Source organism: Lytechinus pictus, chromosome 8 (genome assembly GCF_037042905.1).
Source record: "Lytechinus pictus isolate F3 Inbred chromosome 8, Lp3.0, whole genome shotgun sequence".
Classification (NCBI taxonomy): Eukaryota; Metazoa; Echinodermata; class Echinoidea; order Temnopleuroida; family Toxopneustidae; genus Lytechinus; species Lytechinus pictus.
In genome coordinates, this window is record NC_087252.1 from 13392238 (window position 1) to 13410090 (window position 17853).

The window sequence follows — 17853 nt, forward strand, 5'->3', positions numbered from 1 at the left end:
GCTAGACTCGATAAGCTCTGCTTTTTCTAGCCCCGGTCACATTATTTACCATAGTATTTTAATTTTTGTTGTATGTTTTTTTTTCTCTCTCTCTCTTTTATATATACATGGAGTAATTTCCTTTTCTTTCTTATGTAATTGTGTGTATTGGTTTTTAATGTGAAATAAATGAAATGAAATGAAAAAAACCAACTTTTCATTTAGGTTGAAAATTTTTCCCCTTTAAATAGTTCAGGATATTTGCTAAATTGTGAAAAATAAAAGGCATTTTTAACATTGACTTCAATTTTTTTTAAATCTTAGCTATAAAGCATGTCATACAATTGAAGCCATCAAAACTTTGAATATCTAAAGTAGATGTGAAATTAGTGGGTTTTTTTCCAAGTGATGTATAAGGTCTGAGGGATGATCTTGGGATAAGTTCCTAATTTATTGCATTCTGGTTCCCATCCTACCTCTCCCCTTCTCCCTTTATCCTCTCAGTTCGACCCCTCATGACATTTCCTCCAACTCTTCACTTTTTTCCTGATTCTTAATTACTAATTTGTTTCTCTATCTCACTATCAATCCCCATTCCCCTCTCCCTTCCCCTCCCCTCCCCTTCCCCTCTCCCTTCCCCTCCCTTTCCCCTCCCCTTCCCCTCCCCTTCCCCTCTCCCTTCCCCTCCCCTTCCCCTCTCCCTTCCCCTCTCCCTTCCACTCCCCTTCCCCTCTCCCTTCCCTTTCCCTCTCCCTTCCCCTCCCCTTCCCCTCTCCTTCCCCTCTCCCTTCCCCTCCCCTCCCCTTCCCCTCCCCCTCTGTATAGATCTCTCTCTCTCCCTCTCTCTCTCCATTAAATTTACATCTTACCACAAACCATACGGTGCATCTTTCAATTATCTACCTCGCAATGAAAAATCACTTCCATTCCTTGATCTCTCAACCAAACAATCAGTTTTAATATCTTCCATTCATACCAGCAATACTTTTCACTCAAAACTGAAATTAAATCTGTATACTGAACATGTAAAATGTACAGTAGGTCTGCGTACAATTTTATTCTATACCAATATAATGGCTGGTCAAAGCAATGAATTCATATTCCAGTCGAAGGAGGAAACTGGTATGAATGATAATATAGTGAGATAAATTAAAATGTATGATTCTTATTATACTTTCTAACCAAAATTAGAGAATACATGTAGCAATCATATACTCCTGAAAATGTTCCTTGTCTGATGAATGAATTTCATTTTATTTCATTTATTATTTCTGCAACCTTTTCAAATTTACAAAATAACAAAGAAAAATATTATAAAAAAATATTGTATGTTCTATAACAAACAAAAATTCCAGATGGGCATACATGTACATGTCATGAGTTGTCACCAACACTGGGCTTTCATAGTTTATTTTATAAAGATTGATTTGATCAATCACAGTCCTTGTAAGACAGGATCACTGGACGAGACCTCTTAATACAGTCTGCAGTGGCCACACTGTAAGTTGAAGCCAATAATTACATTGTAGGGCTACAGAGCTCTGCCTAATGAAGCTACTCAACTCGAACGTCAAATGAATCTTGATGTTTTCATACGAAATCAATCAATCAATATGGCCTGTATCTAGACGGAACGCTCCTGTTTGTCTACGACTTGGTGCATCAAATTGGCAATTAATTAAAGAGCACTGAAAACAGTACCAAGTAAAAAAAAGATTACTATACATGTAGTGTCTATTTGCAGAGCTGGTCAGGTGTTTTCTTTTTTAATATTTTCATTCACAGGGCGGGACAGGGGATGTTGATAAGAAAGGGTAAGATGGTCTATATATGATAAAAGTGATGTTATTTTTGCTTCTTTCATGGGATATTTTGAGGATTTCTTGTGTCCCAAACTTATCTTTTTTGTTATTCCTCTCTCTTTCTTGATCCAACTCTCTTTTGTCAATTCCTTTCCGTTTCCTGTTTTTTTTAATTCTTTTTCTTCTTTTCTTCACTAACGTACTTGTGAAATCACAGCCCTTCATTTCAATGCAGCAATGGATCATAAACTGAATAGGATGTGGTGGGGCTAACAAATTTCAGAGCTTTATTTTAGGTGAAAGAAATAAAAGCTGAAACTTAATACACATTACATTCAGAAATTTACAATATGTTTGAGATTATTTGGTTAAATGATTAGCCTCAGAATTGTTGTTAATATCATTGAGACTTATCATCACATGTCATTAAAAAAAATTTATCATTTTCACATCATTACCATTTCAATTGCAACCAGGACCATCATCAACATCACAATTATGCCTAAAAACATCATCACCATCATCATCATCAACATTACCATCACCACCTTCACTATCATCCTCCTCCTCATCATCATCATCACCACCACCATGATTTTTATTACCATCATTATATTATCATTACCACCACCACCATCATCATCACCATCACCATCACCATCACCATCACCACCACCACCACCACCATCACCATCATCATGATCATGTTCATCATCATCGTCATCTCTAACATTACCACCTCCACCACCAAAGTAGATTCTAGCTTTAAAAAGAGTAAGATCATCAGATTATAGGATGAGAGACTATAACTTAGGGATCCATTGTTTTACATATAACTCTTGTTTACATTGTTAGAGCAAAGCAAAGAGACAAGTCTGGTTTTCCTCACCTGAACTTGGCTGTGGCTTGGCCTTGCCCTTGGACTACCCCGATCGAGTTCTACTTCTAATCACTTCTATTCAGAGTTGATCAACGGCACGCTGCAGAAGTGCGAGGGGTAGACTGGTGGTTAAGGGTTAATATTCTGGAAGGCTGGACTTGAGATAGAATCTTAACTAGATCTAGTTGAGCGTACTAGATTAAGACACTCAGCTCCCTCCACGTCTACCAAGTTACTGTATCAATATCCCGATAATGGAAATACGATTCCAACATCGGCTTTCAAAGAATCATCACTTGGCCGTTTAACTTAAGTTAGGGCCACTCAACTGTCACTCAGTGTCCATGGTGTCACTTTCCTTGTGCAATTGTAGGGGCCGGGATGTATGCAGTAGGCCAGATGCAAAGTCAATCCAGCGTAGAGATAGTTCGGTAAGCATCACCTCAAAGTGTTGGGAATCATAACAGTACACAAAAGGCCCGCAGATTAAGAAAATCCCGCTCACGACATGTGGGTGCAGTACAGTGCAGCAGTGGATGCGCGCTATGTGCGGTATGTGCCCATGGCATGCCATGAGCCGTTCCGTTCTCTGGACACACAGCACACGTGCTTTTCGCATTGCACAACAAAATTTTTGTTTTGGTGTTTAATGCAAGCGATGAGAGATGGCGCTATTCTAAATGTGTCAATGGACGGACAGAAAGAAACTTATCGATGTTTAATTTGATTTGGGACTTTCATGGGTTCTCATTTTTCGCGCATAAATCAATAATGTGGAGTAGCGGGAGTAGCCCAAGAGATGATGCCTGTTTCATTTTAACTAGCTGGTCAAGAGATGAATCGAATGGAATCAATAAAGACGGAGTGTGAAATAATTAGATAAATAGATAAAAAAAATCAACGTGCAGAAGATTCCATTAGATAGGCTAGTCATTAGTGTACAGGGACCGCGAAACTCGGATGGGGGCTGGAGAGGTTTCAGCCATCTACTCTCTTGATAAACCTGTACAAAAATGTGAAACCATCAGATCGGTAAATAGTAGTGATATATATTTTTTTATCTGATTCCAAAGAACAGCCGCTGCGGTATAGGCCCTACATGAATGCCAAACTGAAAATATGTTCTTAACATGCTACCCCAAAAAATAGAAATAATAATAATGGACATTATTTATAGGGGAAAATGGGTAGAAGGCATGGCCCTGGAATACCGGGGGTTCTAGGGGTGCTGAAGGACCCCCCCCCCCCCACCCTTTCTGGGCGTGCTACGTGTGTTATTCTCCAGGGGCTGCACCCCCTGGAATTCTGTAAATAGCTCAATATAAAGAAAAGGACCTTCATTTTGAAGTGAGCCCCAGGCCGGGACCAAAAGAACTATCAATTTTTAGTGACCCTTTTTTTTGCTTCTCAAAATTTTGCATCAGAATCCCCTTTAAATAAACGTTCCCAGTGTCCTGGTAAAAGGGTGAAAGAAAGAAATAATTGGTGGATAAAAGATGAAGGAGAAAAAAAGAAGAAGCTAAAGGAATCGAGAAGACAACGGACAATTGTAATTAATTAAATTGCAACATCATTGATATCTGTTCTGTTCAAAACAAATAAAATTGAATTCAAAATAAAACAAAACATAGAAAACATATATACGATGTGATTATTTACGATACTAATTAATAGAGGAAAAGCATAACAACACAATGTACAAACAAGTTATAATGATTAAATACAAGTAATTCTGAATGGAATTTAGACATATATCTACAAATACATATACTGACATTATTTTGTATAGTGTCGATAACTGTTATTGTGTATAACTATTTTAAATGGGTATTCAATTCAGCTGTACAATCGAGCATCTTGGTATGTATTGTACTTGTTTCGTTTTGTTTAATTTACGATTTTGTTCATTGGTAAACAAAATATTCTCTAACCTAGGCTAATGCAACACTTTTTTTATCATTTGCACAAATAGTTAATTTTCTTCCATTGTAATCCTTTTTGGGAGGGAAATGAAAAAAAAATGAAGTTGAACTTGAGCATCGTCTGAATGGGAGGTCAACCTTCACCACTATACTGGTGAAGGTTATTATTACTGGTTATTTTTTCTTACATTTTTGCAGTTAAATTTTCGTTAGGCCGATCACGTTGGGTGGGGGGCTTACCTAGATTCATACAAAGAAGAGAGCCCCCCCCCCAAGAGAGGGGAGGGGAGGGAGACAGGGAGGAGAGGGAAGTAGGGAGGGAGGGAGAAGGTTTCACTGCGAAGAAATAAAGCACATTTGATAATAAGTATTATGAGGGGTGAAATTTGATTTCATTTTCTGAATACTAATCAAAATATATTGTAGGATTGTTATTTTGTCATTTACCTATTTTGTTTATTTCCTTTGACTTGTGTTTTCTTCAGGTGTTTTACATTTCTGTTCTGTCTAGACTTTAGTTCATTTGCATTTCTTTTCAGTACTGCCCTTGCAGTCTGGACTTAGGTTATTTGAGTTTAATGATATTCAGTTGTCATTCATTCATTCTACTCTGAATGCCTTTCCTCTGTTTCTCTTTTGTCATCTTCATTCCTTCTCTATTCTCTCTTCAGGTGTTCCACTCATTCCATCCCTCACTTGACTCCTTAGTTTCTACTTCCATTATTACATAATCACCAGACATCTTTGTCATCTCATCTCATTCCTTATTGGTTTATCTTATGAATTGGGTTCTTACATTTTAGTTCAATCCTTCCATTTTCTTTAGTTTGATTGGTTGTTATTTCTAATTTAAATATTTATGTAAATTATACTGTGATCCAAAGTTAAGCTAAGGCAAAATAGCCCAGATATTAAACAGTGTACAACCAGACTCCTTCGGTTTAAGTTCTCTTCATTTTGCGTCTGCTTCATTCCCCTTCAGTTTGATGATTTAGAACTTAATTTATTTTCAACTCCAAACATATAATTTTCTTCAACCCTACAATATAAAAAAAAATTAGATTTTCAACTTTTGCTCACTTGTTTCACTATCTCGTAGCACATAGTAAAATACGTTTCCTTTCAAGCTTCCCGGTATATAGGCTCTTATAATTCAAACTGGGTAGAAGTGAATTTACAGCACAAAGCGCATATAGCTGCATCGTACTGTAATACCCCCCCCCCCCCACACACACACACCCTCGAGCCGATATTGGTTGCAGCATTATTATACGCGTGATAAGATTTCTCTGAACTATTATAGTCGCCATAAAATCAAAATGGGGCAAACCGTTCTCATAAGGAGGAAAGCTGTCTGGATGGGTGGGATCGCTCCTGAAGTAATATAAGAAAATAAGAAATAGGAAAAGAAAACGAAAAGGATTATTAAAAAAAAAAAAAAAAAAAAACTGTCGATCGTGTAAATCCATATATAGCTTATGTATTGAACTGAAAAAAAAAAAAAAAAACTGATGTCACGTTTGGGCCGTTTGCCGCTTAAAAATACACTTAATAGCTTATAACGCCTCCAAAGTCAACATAGATGTAGGCCGAGGGGGAATCCCCGACAATGACGTATTACGCCAGATACGTCGCTACTTTCAATAAAAGAATATTCTAGAATATCGGAAGTGACATATTAATGACAGGAGGAAAAACTCACTCGCGGAAGTAACCAAAACAATGAATAGCGATCTGCGGTCTGACACCGTTTCAGCAACCTTCGAAAATATCTGAACTTTTATTATCAGGGCATTGCTTACCACGAAATATAGCATATTAACAAAGGCAAATGGCTTCAGAACAAGGACCAGTTATTGGGATCCATCTTGGAACTTCATGTTCTTGTGTTGGAGTCTTTCAGAGTGGGACGGTGGAGATCATTTCCAGTAACCAGGGAAACAGAACCACGCCCAGTTATGTTGCGTTCACGGATACAGAGATAGTGATCGGAGAAGCAGCCAAGAATCAGATGGCTTGGTAAGTTTGTGGTGCCATCGGGTATACGTTTGTACTAACATCTAGACTTAGAGGTACATTCGTGCCCTTGGGTGGATTATTCATTGAAGATCCCTTCTCAGAAAAAGGCATAGCTTTATTTTTCTCGACAGAATTTCGGGTCACTGCAACAATAACACTAGACTATTTGATAAACTGCCGATGTAATAAAACAAAGTTCCATTTGACATTACATGTATGTGAACAATAATAAAACTAAGTGATTTTGGGTACAAATTATAAGACCAAATTAATAGCAGACCGATTGGAAAGGTCTTGCCATGATGGTGTATAATCTCTTATCTCTATAGTTGGACCATTGTTAATAACCGAGATAAACAAGTGTTACGGCAATAGGCCTGTGCATGATTTTTTTTTTCTTTTATTTCTCTGTTCAGGAACCCAGAGAATACAATATTCGATATCAAGCGTCTGATTGGTCGGCAGTTTGACGACAATGATTTACAGTCTGACATGAAACACTGGCCATTCAAGGTCGTAGAAAAGGCTGGAAAACCAATGCTGGAGGTGGAATATCTTGGACAATCCAAGACACTTTCACCTGAAGAAGTTTCTTCCGTTTTGCTTGCAAATCTGAAGGAGACAGCAGAAGCCTACCTTCACCAGAAGGTCAGTGATGCCGTCATCACTGTTCCTACTTGCTTCAGCGATTCTCAGCGAATTGCTACCAAGAATGCATGCAAAATGGCTGGCTTGAACGTGCTCAGGCTCCTCAACGAGCCAACGGCTGCCGCCCTTGCCTACGGACTCGAGGAGATCTCTGACGGTCAAGAGATGCGCGTCCTTGTCTTCCATCTAGATCAAAGTGAAGTTGGTGCCTCACTCCTTCTTATTGAAGATGGGATATTCGAGGTCGTGTCGTCAGAAAGAGATTCGCATTTCGGCGGAGAGGACTTCGATAGAAGAATCGTCGACCATCTTGCCAATGAATTTCAGAAAACGAATGAACAAGACTTGAGTACGAACCACAGGGCATATCGACGCCTTCGTAACGCAGCGGAAGAAGCAGTAGATATATTGTCAAGAACCACGCAAGCTAGCATAGATATCGACTCACTTCATGGAGGCACCGACTTCTGCACTAGCTTAAGCAGAGTAATGTTCGAGGACTTGTGCTCAGATCTCTTTAAAACGTGTCTGCAAGTTGTCGATAGTATCCTGATGAAGGCGAAGATTGATAAGAAGGACATTGATAGAATAATCCCAGTTGGTAGATCAGTTCCAATTATCCATGGGACCCTTCAAGATTTCTTTGGCGGTAAGAAAATTGATAAATCAATCAACCCAGAGGAAGTTGTGGCCTATGGAGCCGCGTTGCACGCAATCAATGTGTCTATGCTCAAAGACATTGTATGTTTCCACGGGATCCCTCTTTCCCTCGGTATCAAGACAGCAGATGGGGTAATGAAAACAATCATTGCTAGAAATACGTGGGTACCAACAAGATCCTCGAAGAGATTCAGCACCTATTTCTACAACCAGTCAGAAGTCTCCATACAGGTATTTGAAGGGGAGAGAGCATTGGCCAAAGACAACAATCGCCTCGGCCAATTTGCGTTGTCTGGAATTCCCCCAGCTCCTCGTGGTGTCCCAACCATCGAAGTTACTTTCGATATTGATGCTAACGGCATATTGTCGGTTACTGCTGAAGATGTCATGACAGGACAGAGCAATGGGACAACCATTTCTAATGATAGGAGGTTGTCCAAAGAGGACATTGAACGCGTACTAAAGGACAGTGGAGAGTTCAAAGCTGATGACATTGTCTTGCAGAGAGACATCGCCTCTCATCAGAACCTTCTTAAAGGGGAATCCAGCCTTGGCCATAAAATGTTGTGTTGGGAAGGAGAAAAATAAATTAAACAGAATGGTGAAAATTTGAAAGAAATCAGACAAGCAATAAGAAAGTTATAGCTGCTCTAAATTTGAGATCACTAATAGTATGTAGATTTCAAATTGGCAACTGGGTAAGTAAATAATGACAAGGGGCAAGGACAACTTTCCCATAGGCCATGTACTTTATTATCAGGGATTTGTGGTTTTCTCCTAAGTACCCATTCCCCTGGGGCAGTAATCTAAATATATAATCCAGGTAGTATATTGTTTTATGTCCTCATGAAAGAAAAATAAAATTTGAAATAAAACTTTGGGGGGAAATGACATGTTAGCCATAATATGTATATATATATTGGCATCTGTCTGTCTCGAGAGACAATAGAGTTTGCGCTGGTAGTTTCTTTTACTTCCTAATTCATAAAGTGCAGCTCCTGCGATGACTAAATAGTCCAATCCTTGAGAAGCAGGTCTTGTTGCAGTTGCTGCATACAAATGTCACTTGTGGCTGAGCTGTTGGAGCCATGGCTATCTGTCGTCTTAGTTGTCTTTTCTCCTCCCATTGATCTACTCTTCTCTGTTCGCTCCTTTGGATGCCAATCTTCACAGCATGTCTCCATTTGGGACGATTTGCAGCTAGGGCTTCCCAGTTTGCAGTGTTGATTTCACTGGTCTTCATATCCCTCTTGCACACATCCTTGAAGCGGAGGACAGGTCTTCCAACAGCCCTGGTCCCGGTCGCTAGCTCTCCGTACAATATGTCTTTTGGAATACGGCCGTCATCCATTCTAGTGACATGCCCAAGCCATCTCAGTCGTCGTTGTGTTAGATGAGCATAGATGGTTGTCATTCCTCCCTTCTTGAGGACATCCTTGTTTGGGATGTAGTCCTGCCAGTTGATGTTCAGGATTCGTCTCAGACAGCGGAGATGGAAAACGTTTAGACGACGCTCCTGGCGTGCATACAAGGTCCATGACTCACTGCCATACAGGAGAGTGCTGAGCACACAGGCCTGATAGATCTTCATTTTTGTGTTGGTGGTTAGTGAAGTGTTCTCCCAGGCCCGCTTTGAGAGTTTAGACATCATAGTTGCTGCTTTGCCAATGCGTACGTTGAGCTCGGGATCAAGAGAGAGTTTGCTGGAAATCATGGAGCCGAGGTAGGTGAAGTTTTCAACCACTTGAAGGGTGTAGTTTCCAATGGAGATATCTGGAACACTCCGTACATCCTGGCCCATGATGTTTGTTTTCTTGAGGCTGATGGTGAGGCCAAAGTCTTCACAAGCTTCTGAAAAGCAGTCAATCAGTCTCTGAAGGCCTTCCTCTGATTGGGATGACAGAGCAACATCATCAGCAAACAGCATGTCTCTAATAAGGATTTTCCTCACTTTCGTCTTAGCCCGAAGTCGTGCAAGATTGAGTAGTTTTCCATCGCTTCTTGTGTGTAGGTACACACCGTCCTTAGATGATCTGAAGGCGTGTGAAAGCAGCACAGAAAAGAAGATCCCAAAGAGCGTAGGGGCAAGCACACATCCCTGCTTGACTCCATTCTTGATTGGGAATGGGGCAGAAGTAGAGCCGTCATACTGGATGGTGCCCTGCATATCATCATGGAATGATACAATCAGTTGAAGCAGTGTGGGAGGGCATCCTATCTTCTGAAGCAAATTGAAGAGAACCTTTCTGCTGACTAGGTCAAAGGCCTTGGTAAGGTCGATGAACGCAATGTACAATGGCTGTCTCTGTTCACGGCTTTTCTCCTGCAGTTGGCGAATTGAGAATATCATGTCAATGGTTGATCTTCCAGCCCGAAATCCACACTGTGATTCTGGGTACACACGGGCTGCAAGCAAATGCAGTCTGTTCAGGATCACTCGGGCGAATGTCTTTCCAACAGTGCTTAGGAGGGAGATTCCGCGATAGTTGTTACAATCATTGCGATCCCCTTTGTTCTTGTATAAAGTAATGATGTTGGCATCGCGCATATCATGCGGAATTGTTCCCTCTTTCCAGCATTGACAGAGCAGTTCATGGAGGTGGCGTAGAAGATCAGTGTCCTTTCCGGCTTTGATTAGGTCTGGGGGTATACCGTCTTTTCCTGGAGCCTTGCCGGAGGTCAGGGAGTTCACAGCTTTTGTAAGCTCTTCTAAGGAGGGTACAGTATCAAGATCTTCCATGACAGGTAAGCTTTCGATGCTCTCAATTGTAGCTTCGTTGACCATCACCTCACGCGAGTAAAGCTCTTCATAATGCTCAACCCATCTCTCCATTTGAAGCTTCTTGTCTGTAATGATCTCCCCAGGAGTTGATTTGAGATGTGATGTCTTTTTTATGGTTGGCCCAAAGATCTTCTTTATGCCTGCGTACATACCGCGGGTGTTGCCGTTATCTGCAGCAAGCTGGATGCTCTGACATAGGCCTAACCAGTAGTCATTGGCACAGCATCTAGCAACCCGTTTGACATCCGTCCTCGCCTTTCTGAGGGCTGTGAGCGTCTTCACAGATGGATCACTCTTGTACTTAGCGAGTGCTGCTCGTTTTGCTTCAATGACAGGCTCCAACTCTGTGATTCCAGCTATGAACCAGTCTGGGTTCTGCTTTTCTCTCTTGCCGAATACTTCCATGGCTGAGTGATGGATTGCATCGCGAATGTGATTCCATCTTTCTTCAGCAGTAGCAGAAGGATAGTCCTGGAGGGCCTGTTCGATGGAGTCGGCGAAGAGATCCTGCAGGTCACGACTTGATATGTTTGCAGTGTTAATGCGTGGGCGAGCTTTCTGCTTTGAGCGATGTATGCGCTTGGGCTGAAGGCGCACCCTGCTGGCAACCAGTGAATGGTCTGTGTCACAATCCGCACTGTGGTAACTTCGGGTAACTTGGACACTGTTCAAGGATAAGTTTCGTGTGATGACAAGGTCTAGCTGGTGCCAGTGATGAGATCTGGGATGTCTCCAGGATACCTTGTGGCATGGTTTTGTGGAAAAAAACGTGTTGGTGATGCAGAGGTTGTGGTAAGAGCAGACTTCCAACAACCTTTGACCGTTTTCATTCAGTTTACCAATGCCGAAGTGTCCGATGCATTTGGGCCAGGCGTCATGATCCGCTCCCACCCGTGCATTGAAGTCTCCTAGTAGGAATAGGTGCTCGTTGGCAGGGACGTTAGCAATGACAGAGTCCAGATGCTCATAGAACTGGTCCTTTATCTCTGCAGAACTGCAGAGCGTTGGGGCATAGCAGCTTAGGATGTTCACTAGACCGGAGGCAGTTGATAGGCAAAGTGAAAGGATGCGTTCTGTGCCTCTATTTGGTGGTTCAATCGAGGAGAGTAAGGAGTTCCTCACTGCGAATCCAACGCCATGCTGTCGCCGTTCCTGTGGCTCTCTCCCCTGCCAAAATATGGTGTAGTCCTCTTCTCTGATACTCCCCTCTGAGGGGAGTCTTGTCTCTTGAAGTGCCGCAATGTCAATGTTGAGCCTCTTTAGCTCACGGTCGATGATCGCTGTCTTGCGGGTGTCATCGACCTCTTGAAGATTGTCTGAGATGCCAGGACACATAGTCCTGACGTTCCAGCTTGCCAAACGCAAGGCTGGGGTTTTCTTTATATTTCGTTTATTGCTTGGTGCAGTAGTTTCAGTCCGCTTGTCGAGTCAATTCTCTAAGCTCCAAGCACCTGATGGAGCAGGCGGCCTGTGGCGGGTCAGCACCTTACTAACTGGGGGCTGCCCAGCTTGAGGTGGGCGGTAGCTGACCAGTGGAACACGAAGATCCCTCCCACCGACGGAAGCAACCCGTAGCGCCTGAATCCTACGCCAATCGGAAAAGGCTTATAACTCGTGACTGCTGCTTCCCGTGTTGTTTCTGCCACTTTTGACAGTGGCACTGAAGTGTCCTCTCCAGAGCGCAAGCCTGGGCTCTTTCTATGGAGATCCTGGGTAGCCCAATCGTCAGAATCCCCCTCTCGGCCTCACTGATGTAGTCCAAAGGAGAGCAGAACAATACATTTGGCACCAGTTTGGCTGCAGGAGCTGCCGGAAGAGTGTCGAGACGAACACCAGACCGCCTGCGGGGCTCCACTCCGGTTTTCAATGAGGTTAACTCCCTAGCTATTTTCCCATAGCTGGATGTCCGTCACCCTGGACAGGGGCCCATACCGGGTACTGTCAGCCGGAGCCAGCTGAGCCCGGGACTCGTGTAAGGCAGGGTCGTCACGCCCTGAAGCAGTGAACTAGGTCACTACCCACTTCGCCATAATATGTATTGGAGTACATAAAAGAGTAGTCCTTGCCTTACATCACTATGACATCCCATATGCGGCCAATTTGAAGTCTCCATGGGTATAGTGATTACCAATATTTACAACTTTTAAAAATTCATAACTTTCTTGTTGTTTGTCCAATATTGTTGAAACTTTCACCTATCAACTTGTCTGATTTTTCTTTTTCTCATAAAAACAAGTTTTTATTTGGGTTGGATTCCCCTTTAAGGATGGCGCCCTCAACGACAGAACTATCTTTGAAACAGTTGCTAAACTCTAATGAATGAAAAATCCTTGACAAACAGGAAGGCAATGTCGTACTCCAAATGTGTTTAGTATTTCATTTCAGTTGTTTGTTATACACTTTGTGTCGTAGTATAGCACTTCCTCTTCTGCTGAAAGGAATGTAATCAGCAAACTGAAAGTATCTTAGACGAATTTGGCTTTAACCCTTAAAATTACAAAGGGGGAATACTGATATCCCATCTGGCCATTCGTTAAGAAACCTATAGCAAAGTATAAGAGGTTTGTCCCAATCACTGATCTCTCCCCTATCTGGATGGGAACAATAACACTGATTGGCCTATTCCGTGTTGAAGCACCGGAAGTTGGTACCTCCGCACGCCGAGTTCCCCCCAAAAAGCCAAAATCGAAGTAGAGTTTGGTTCACGGCAATAGTGTCAATTCTTATTTATACTTACCAGATCAACTCTATACAGCACTTTTCAATGTGAATTTATACCTGATACAAAGTTAAAGATGCCGTCCTGTGCCGCGTATGATTGCACTAATCGGGACGACCGTGGAAACAGAGAAAAGGGGGTTACTTTTCACAGATAAGACAAGCTGGTGAACTGCTTAGTTGTAGACTTTATGTAGTCCCATGTGCTCAAATACATGTGTGGTAATTCTAATTTACCAGAGCAGGTTTCCAAAACTTTAAAACTCCAGGGGGGGGGGGGTTATCGATTGTTGTGATTTCTCTGGAAGCGTGATAAATTTAAACCATGATTCAAATAAAAATTCAGTTAATTAATATTCATAACTGTCACCAAGTTTTATGAGTTTGTCAGTCATGTTTGGACAGAAGAATATCACGAGACACGAAAATACTGACCGTGTAGCCTGTATTCTGAAACTTGACTTAAGACTGAAAATCTGCCGTTTCGGAGGAGTTAAAAAAAAAGATTTTTTTGCGAAGCACATATCCTGACCGAAATAGACTGATTTTTCGGTCAAGGACTAGATCTACAAGGTATTCTGAAAATTATTTTATCTTTTATTTGTGTTAATTTCCTTGGAAAGGACAATAAAATTTACAAGCTAGAGGTACATGTACGGTAGGACTAGGACTTTAGGAGGCTAATGTAACTTGTGGCATGTGAATTTGTGATATTTTTCTGTCAACAATAGATCTAATTATTTTTTCCAAGAACTTATTTTAAAAAAAAGTACGTAAAAAGACATTAGGCTACAGAGACGGATTTACAGATTTCAGAAATTTCACAGAACTTATTTTGAGATGATGAATGTCTTTAAAGAAAAAAATGTCTCGGTCGAGCAAAAAAAAAAAAAGGGGGGGGGGGGAGTTATCAACCAAAAATTTAGGGGGTGATGCAAGAAAAATAATCTGACAAGCAAAAAAAAGGTTATCAACCCAAAATTTAGGGAGGGATGCAAAACAAAAGAAATAATCTGAAAAAAGCAAAAAAAAAGGTTATCAACCGGAATTTTAGGGCGGACCACAACAATTTTAGGGGGTCCACCTTAATTTAGGGGGGATGCAGGAAACAAAATTGACAAGCAAAAAGAACGAAAAGGTTATCAACATAAATTTTTGGGGGTCTGACCCCCACCTAAAATTTTTGGGGGACAGGACCCCCCCCCCCCCCCCGCTTCCGCTGCCTATACTATGAACAAACTGGGGAGAGGATAATTGAAGAGGGTCGATCGATGTGACGGAGGGAGAGAGAGAGAGAGACACTCTTAAAGGGCGAGTCCACCTCATGGAAAAGAATGCTGAAAATTTAATCAAAATCAGAAGTAAAATATGAAAGTTATGATATTTTAAAATTTTACTTAAGCGATGAATTTTTCGGTGTTATATATGCTTTTTTTTTTTTTTTTTTTTTTTTTTTTGGGGGGGGGGTGGACTTAAATAAAAGGGGGTTTCAAGCGTTATAAGCCTGCATAACCTAGAAAGTGGTCCCAATACGCAATGGGCAGCATGCACCAGTGCATTTGAATAGTGGGCGGGGCAATATCACCTATAATCGTAGGACCTGTATGCAAGCGTGACTTATGTACTTTCTTTATGAATAAAAACAAATGGGTAGTGCGTAGTTCATGATCAAGCCATCTCTATCATGTCTAAATAGAACAGCCTCCCTGTTCTCCATTTCACCCTTTTCAGTCAGTCCGCAAGCCCCTGTGTTAATGAGCAAATGAGCAAGATTTATCCAAGTCCTCTCGTGGCTGAATTCATGTCCCTGCAAAATCTCGTGTATTGTGAGACTTTCTTTCTCAAAGAATTTAACCACTTTCTCCTTGAGTAATATTGATTATTTTTGTACCATGGGCAAGAGTAAATGTTACCCTTTTATATTGGTCATTTTTTTTTTAATGAAATATTTTGATAAAAAAGTGAATTTTTTACCTGAAAAGATGCATCAAACAGAATTTTCTTCCTCTGTTTTCACTTGCAAATTGTGCAACATTTTGTGTTTTAGGCACCAACATTATTTATATCATCAGAAAGCTCAAACTCTATACTTTCTTACAATGTCACTCTTGATATGTGGCATCTTTTAGATGGGTCAGCAGCCAGTTATTTCCATCAAGATGCAAGACGAGATTTCTGAAATTTCTGAGTAACATAAAATCCAGAGTTCTGATTGGCTGAATACTGTTTTCAAAACAAACAGGCGCGGGTAATTTGAAGAGATTACCACATGGTGAGTGTGACCTTGCAGAGGCCCAGTGTGGGGAACATTGGAATTTGCGTGGGTGTGTGGTCTATGACCAATCAGAGCACAGTATTCTTGTTTTTGAGCTGCAAAATGTACTTGGCCTATGAAAAGCTGGCTGCTGACCCATCTAAAATACCTCTACTTATAAAAATTATATCATATTAAAGCTTAGATCTTCAGCTTTATCATGATTCAAAAATCATTTGTGCCTAAACAGAAATTAAGTGTGAAAACAACAACTTTTGTTGCATGAAAAAAAATATTTTGTTTCATGTTTTAGATCAAAAGTTTTTCCTATATTACAACATTCTTTTAAAAATCCAAACACATGACCTAAAAGAATGATTCTTCTTCTTTACATAGATACCAAAAACATGAAATTTGGTCAATATTTAGAGCAGCAATGGCCGAATAAAAAGAGGTGTTTTGGTTCGCACCAAGCTCATTAACTATGCAAAAACCCTCTTGTCATGAATATCACTTGGATAAAAGAAGCTACTTTTTCAGGGCTTGCGGACTGACTGTTTTTATCAGGCACTGGAAAAACCATACAAGATAATGGCCCTCTGCCCCCTATAGTACCATTATCATGAAACATGTTGAATGATATCGTGTATGTATAAAAGTCGTATTAAACGGTGGTTTGTGTGATTTAATATGCATGGCTATATCCGAACACAACCATTGAAAGAAAATATTTAGTATATTCAGTCGTCGTAATTGTGGATTTGCTTGATTTTTAGTTTGATCTTGGATGTCCTATTAATATGCAACACTTAAATTGCTATACAAGCGAGGGGAGCGAGTGGGGGAAATTATTTTTTTCGGACAACTATATTCATTTCATAAAAAAAACCGAATGTTCGAAATCCATACTATGTTCGAAAAAAAAAGAAGTCATTATTGTATCAACTAATTTATTGAATTTGCCTGTATATCTTATATACCAGCCCGTCATATAGTACCTCCTGATAATACACCGATGCCCTTCTATAAAGCGATCCGGGTAGAAATATAGGCTTATTGTCATCGTGTCCCTTGATTTCTCTTGTTTAATTTCGTTGTTAGCTTTGATGTATTGAGTAGGGATATGTCAACTCTATTTCGTCGACTAAAATATTAATAAAATAAAATTTGAAAAACAACAGCAAAAACAAAAACAAAAAAGTTGTCCATAATCAGATATAATAAGAAAGTTAGGGTAATTTAAAGTTTTCTTTTGCATTAAATGCATTAAATTAATTATACGATCCAGGATTTTCCAAAGGGCAAATTTTTCGGAGGAAAATTTTGACACGTCAAAAAAAAAAAAAAAAAAAAGGTCTTCAATTTCAAAATAATGATTATAAAGAAGAAGAAGAAGAAAAAAAGATGAAGAGGAGGAGGAGAAGAAGAAGAAGAAGATGATGATGATGATAATGATGATGATGATGATGAAAATGATGATGATGATAATGATGATGATGATGATGATGATGATGAATATGATGATATGGTGGTGGTGGTGATGATGATGATGTGGTGGTGATGGTGATGATGATGGTGATGATGATGAAGAAGAAGATGAAAATGATGACGATGATGATGATGGTGGTGTTGGTGGGGGTGGTGATGATGATGATGAAAATGATGACGATGTTGTTAATCATGCTGTTGGTGGTGATGATGGTGACGATGATGATGGTGAGTGTGGTGGTGTTGGTGATAATGTATAATGATGACGACGACGATGATGATGATGACGATGATGAAGAAGAAAGAAGAAGGAGAAGATGAAGATGATGATAAAGATGATGATGATGATGACTATGATATGGTGGTGGTGGTGATGATAATGATGATGATGATGATGAAAATGATGATGATGACGATGAAGAAGAAGAAGATGATGATGATGAAAATGATGATGATGATTATGGTGGTGGTGGTGATGATGATGAAAATAATGATGATGACGATGTTGCTGATCATGATGATGCTGATTATGGTGGTGGTGGTTTGGATGATAATGTAAGGATGACGATGACGACGACGATGATGATGACGATGATGAAGAAGAAGAAGATGATGAAAATGATGATGGTGGTGGTGGTGATGATGATGACGATGATGATGATGCTGATTATGGTGGTGGTGGTGATGATGATGATAATGAT

General features: G+C 40.4%; 1 protein-coding gene across 1 annotated transcript; it reads left to right on the forward strand.

The window, feature by feature from the left end:
- Nucleotides 1-6295: 6295 nt before the first annotated feature.
- LOC135155062 (heat shock 70 kDa protein IV-like) lies at nt 6296-14290 on the forward strand. Its single transcript, XM_064103593.1, has 3 exons — nt 6296-6602; nt 7019-8818; nt 12728-14290. The coding sequence occupies exons 1-2, from the start codon at nt 6415-6417 to the stop codon at nt 8496-8498; spliced, it is 1668 nt and encodes a 555-aa protein (XP_063959663.1). The 5' UTR covers nt 6296-6414; the 3' UTR covers nt 8499-8818; nt 12728-14290.
- Nucleotides 14291-17853: the final 3563 nt, after the last annotated feature.

Coding starts and splice junctions, on each gene's coding strand:
- LOC135155062 (XM_064103593.1), top strand. CDS start 6,415: ATGGCTTCAGAACAAGGACCAGTTATTGGGATCCATCTTGGAACTTCA. Junction 6,603..7,018: donor GCCAAGAATCAGATGGCTTG/GTAAGTTTGTGG, acceptor TTCTCTGTTCAG/GAACCCAGAGAATACAATAT.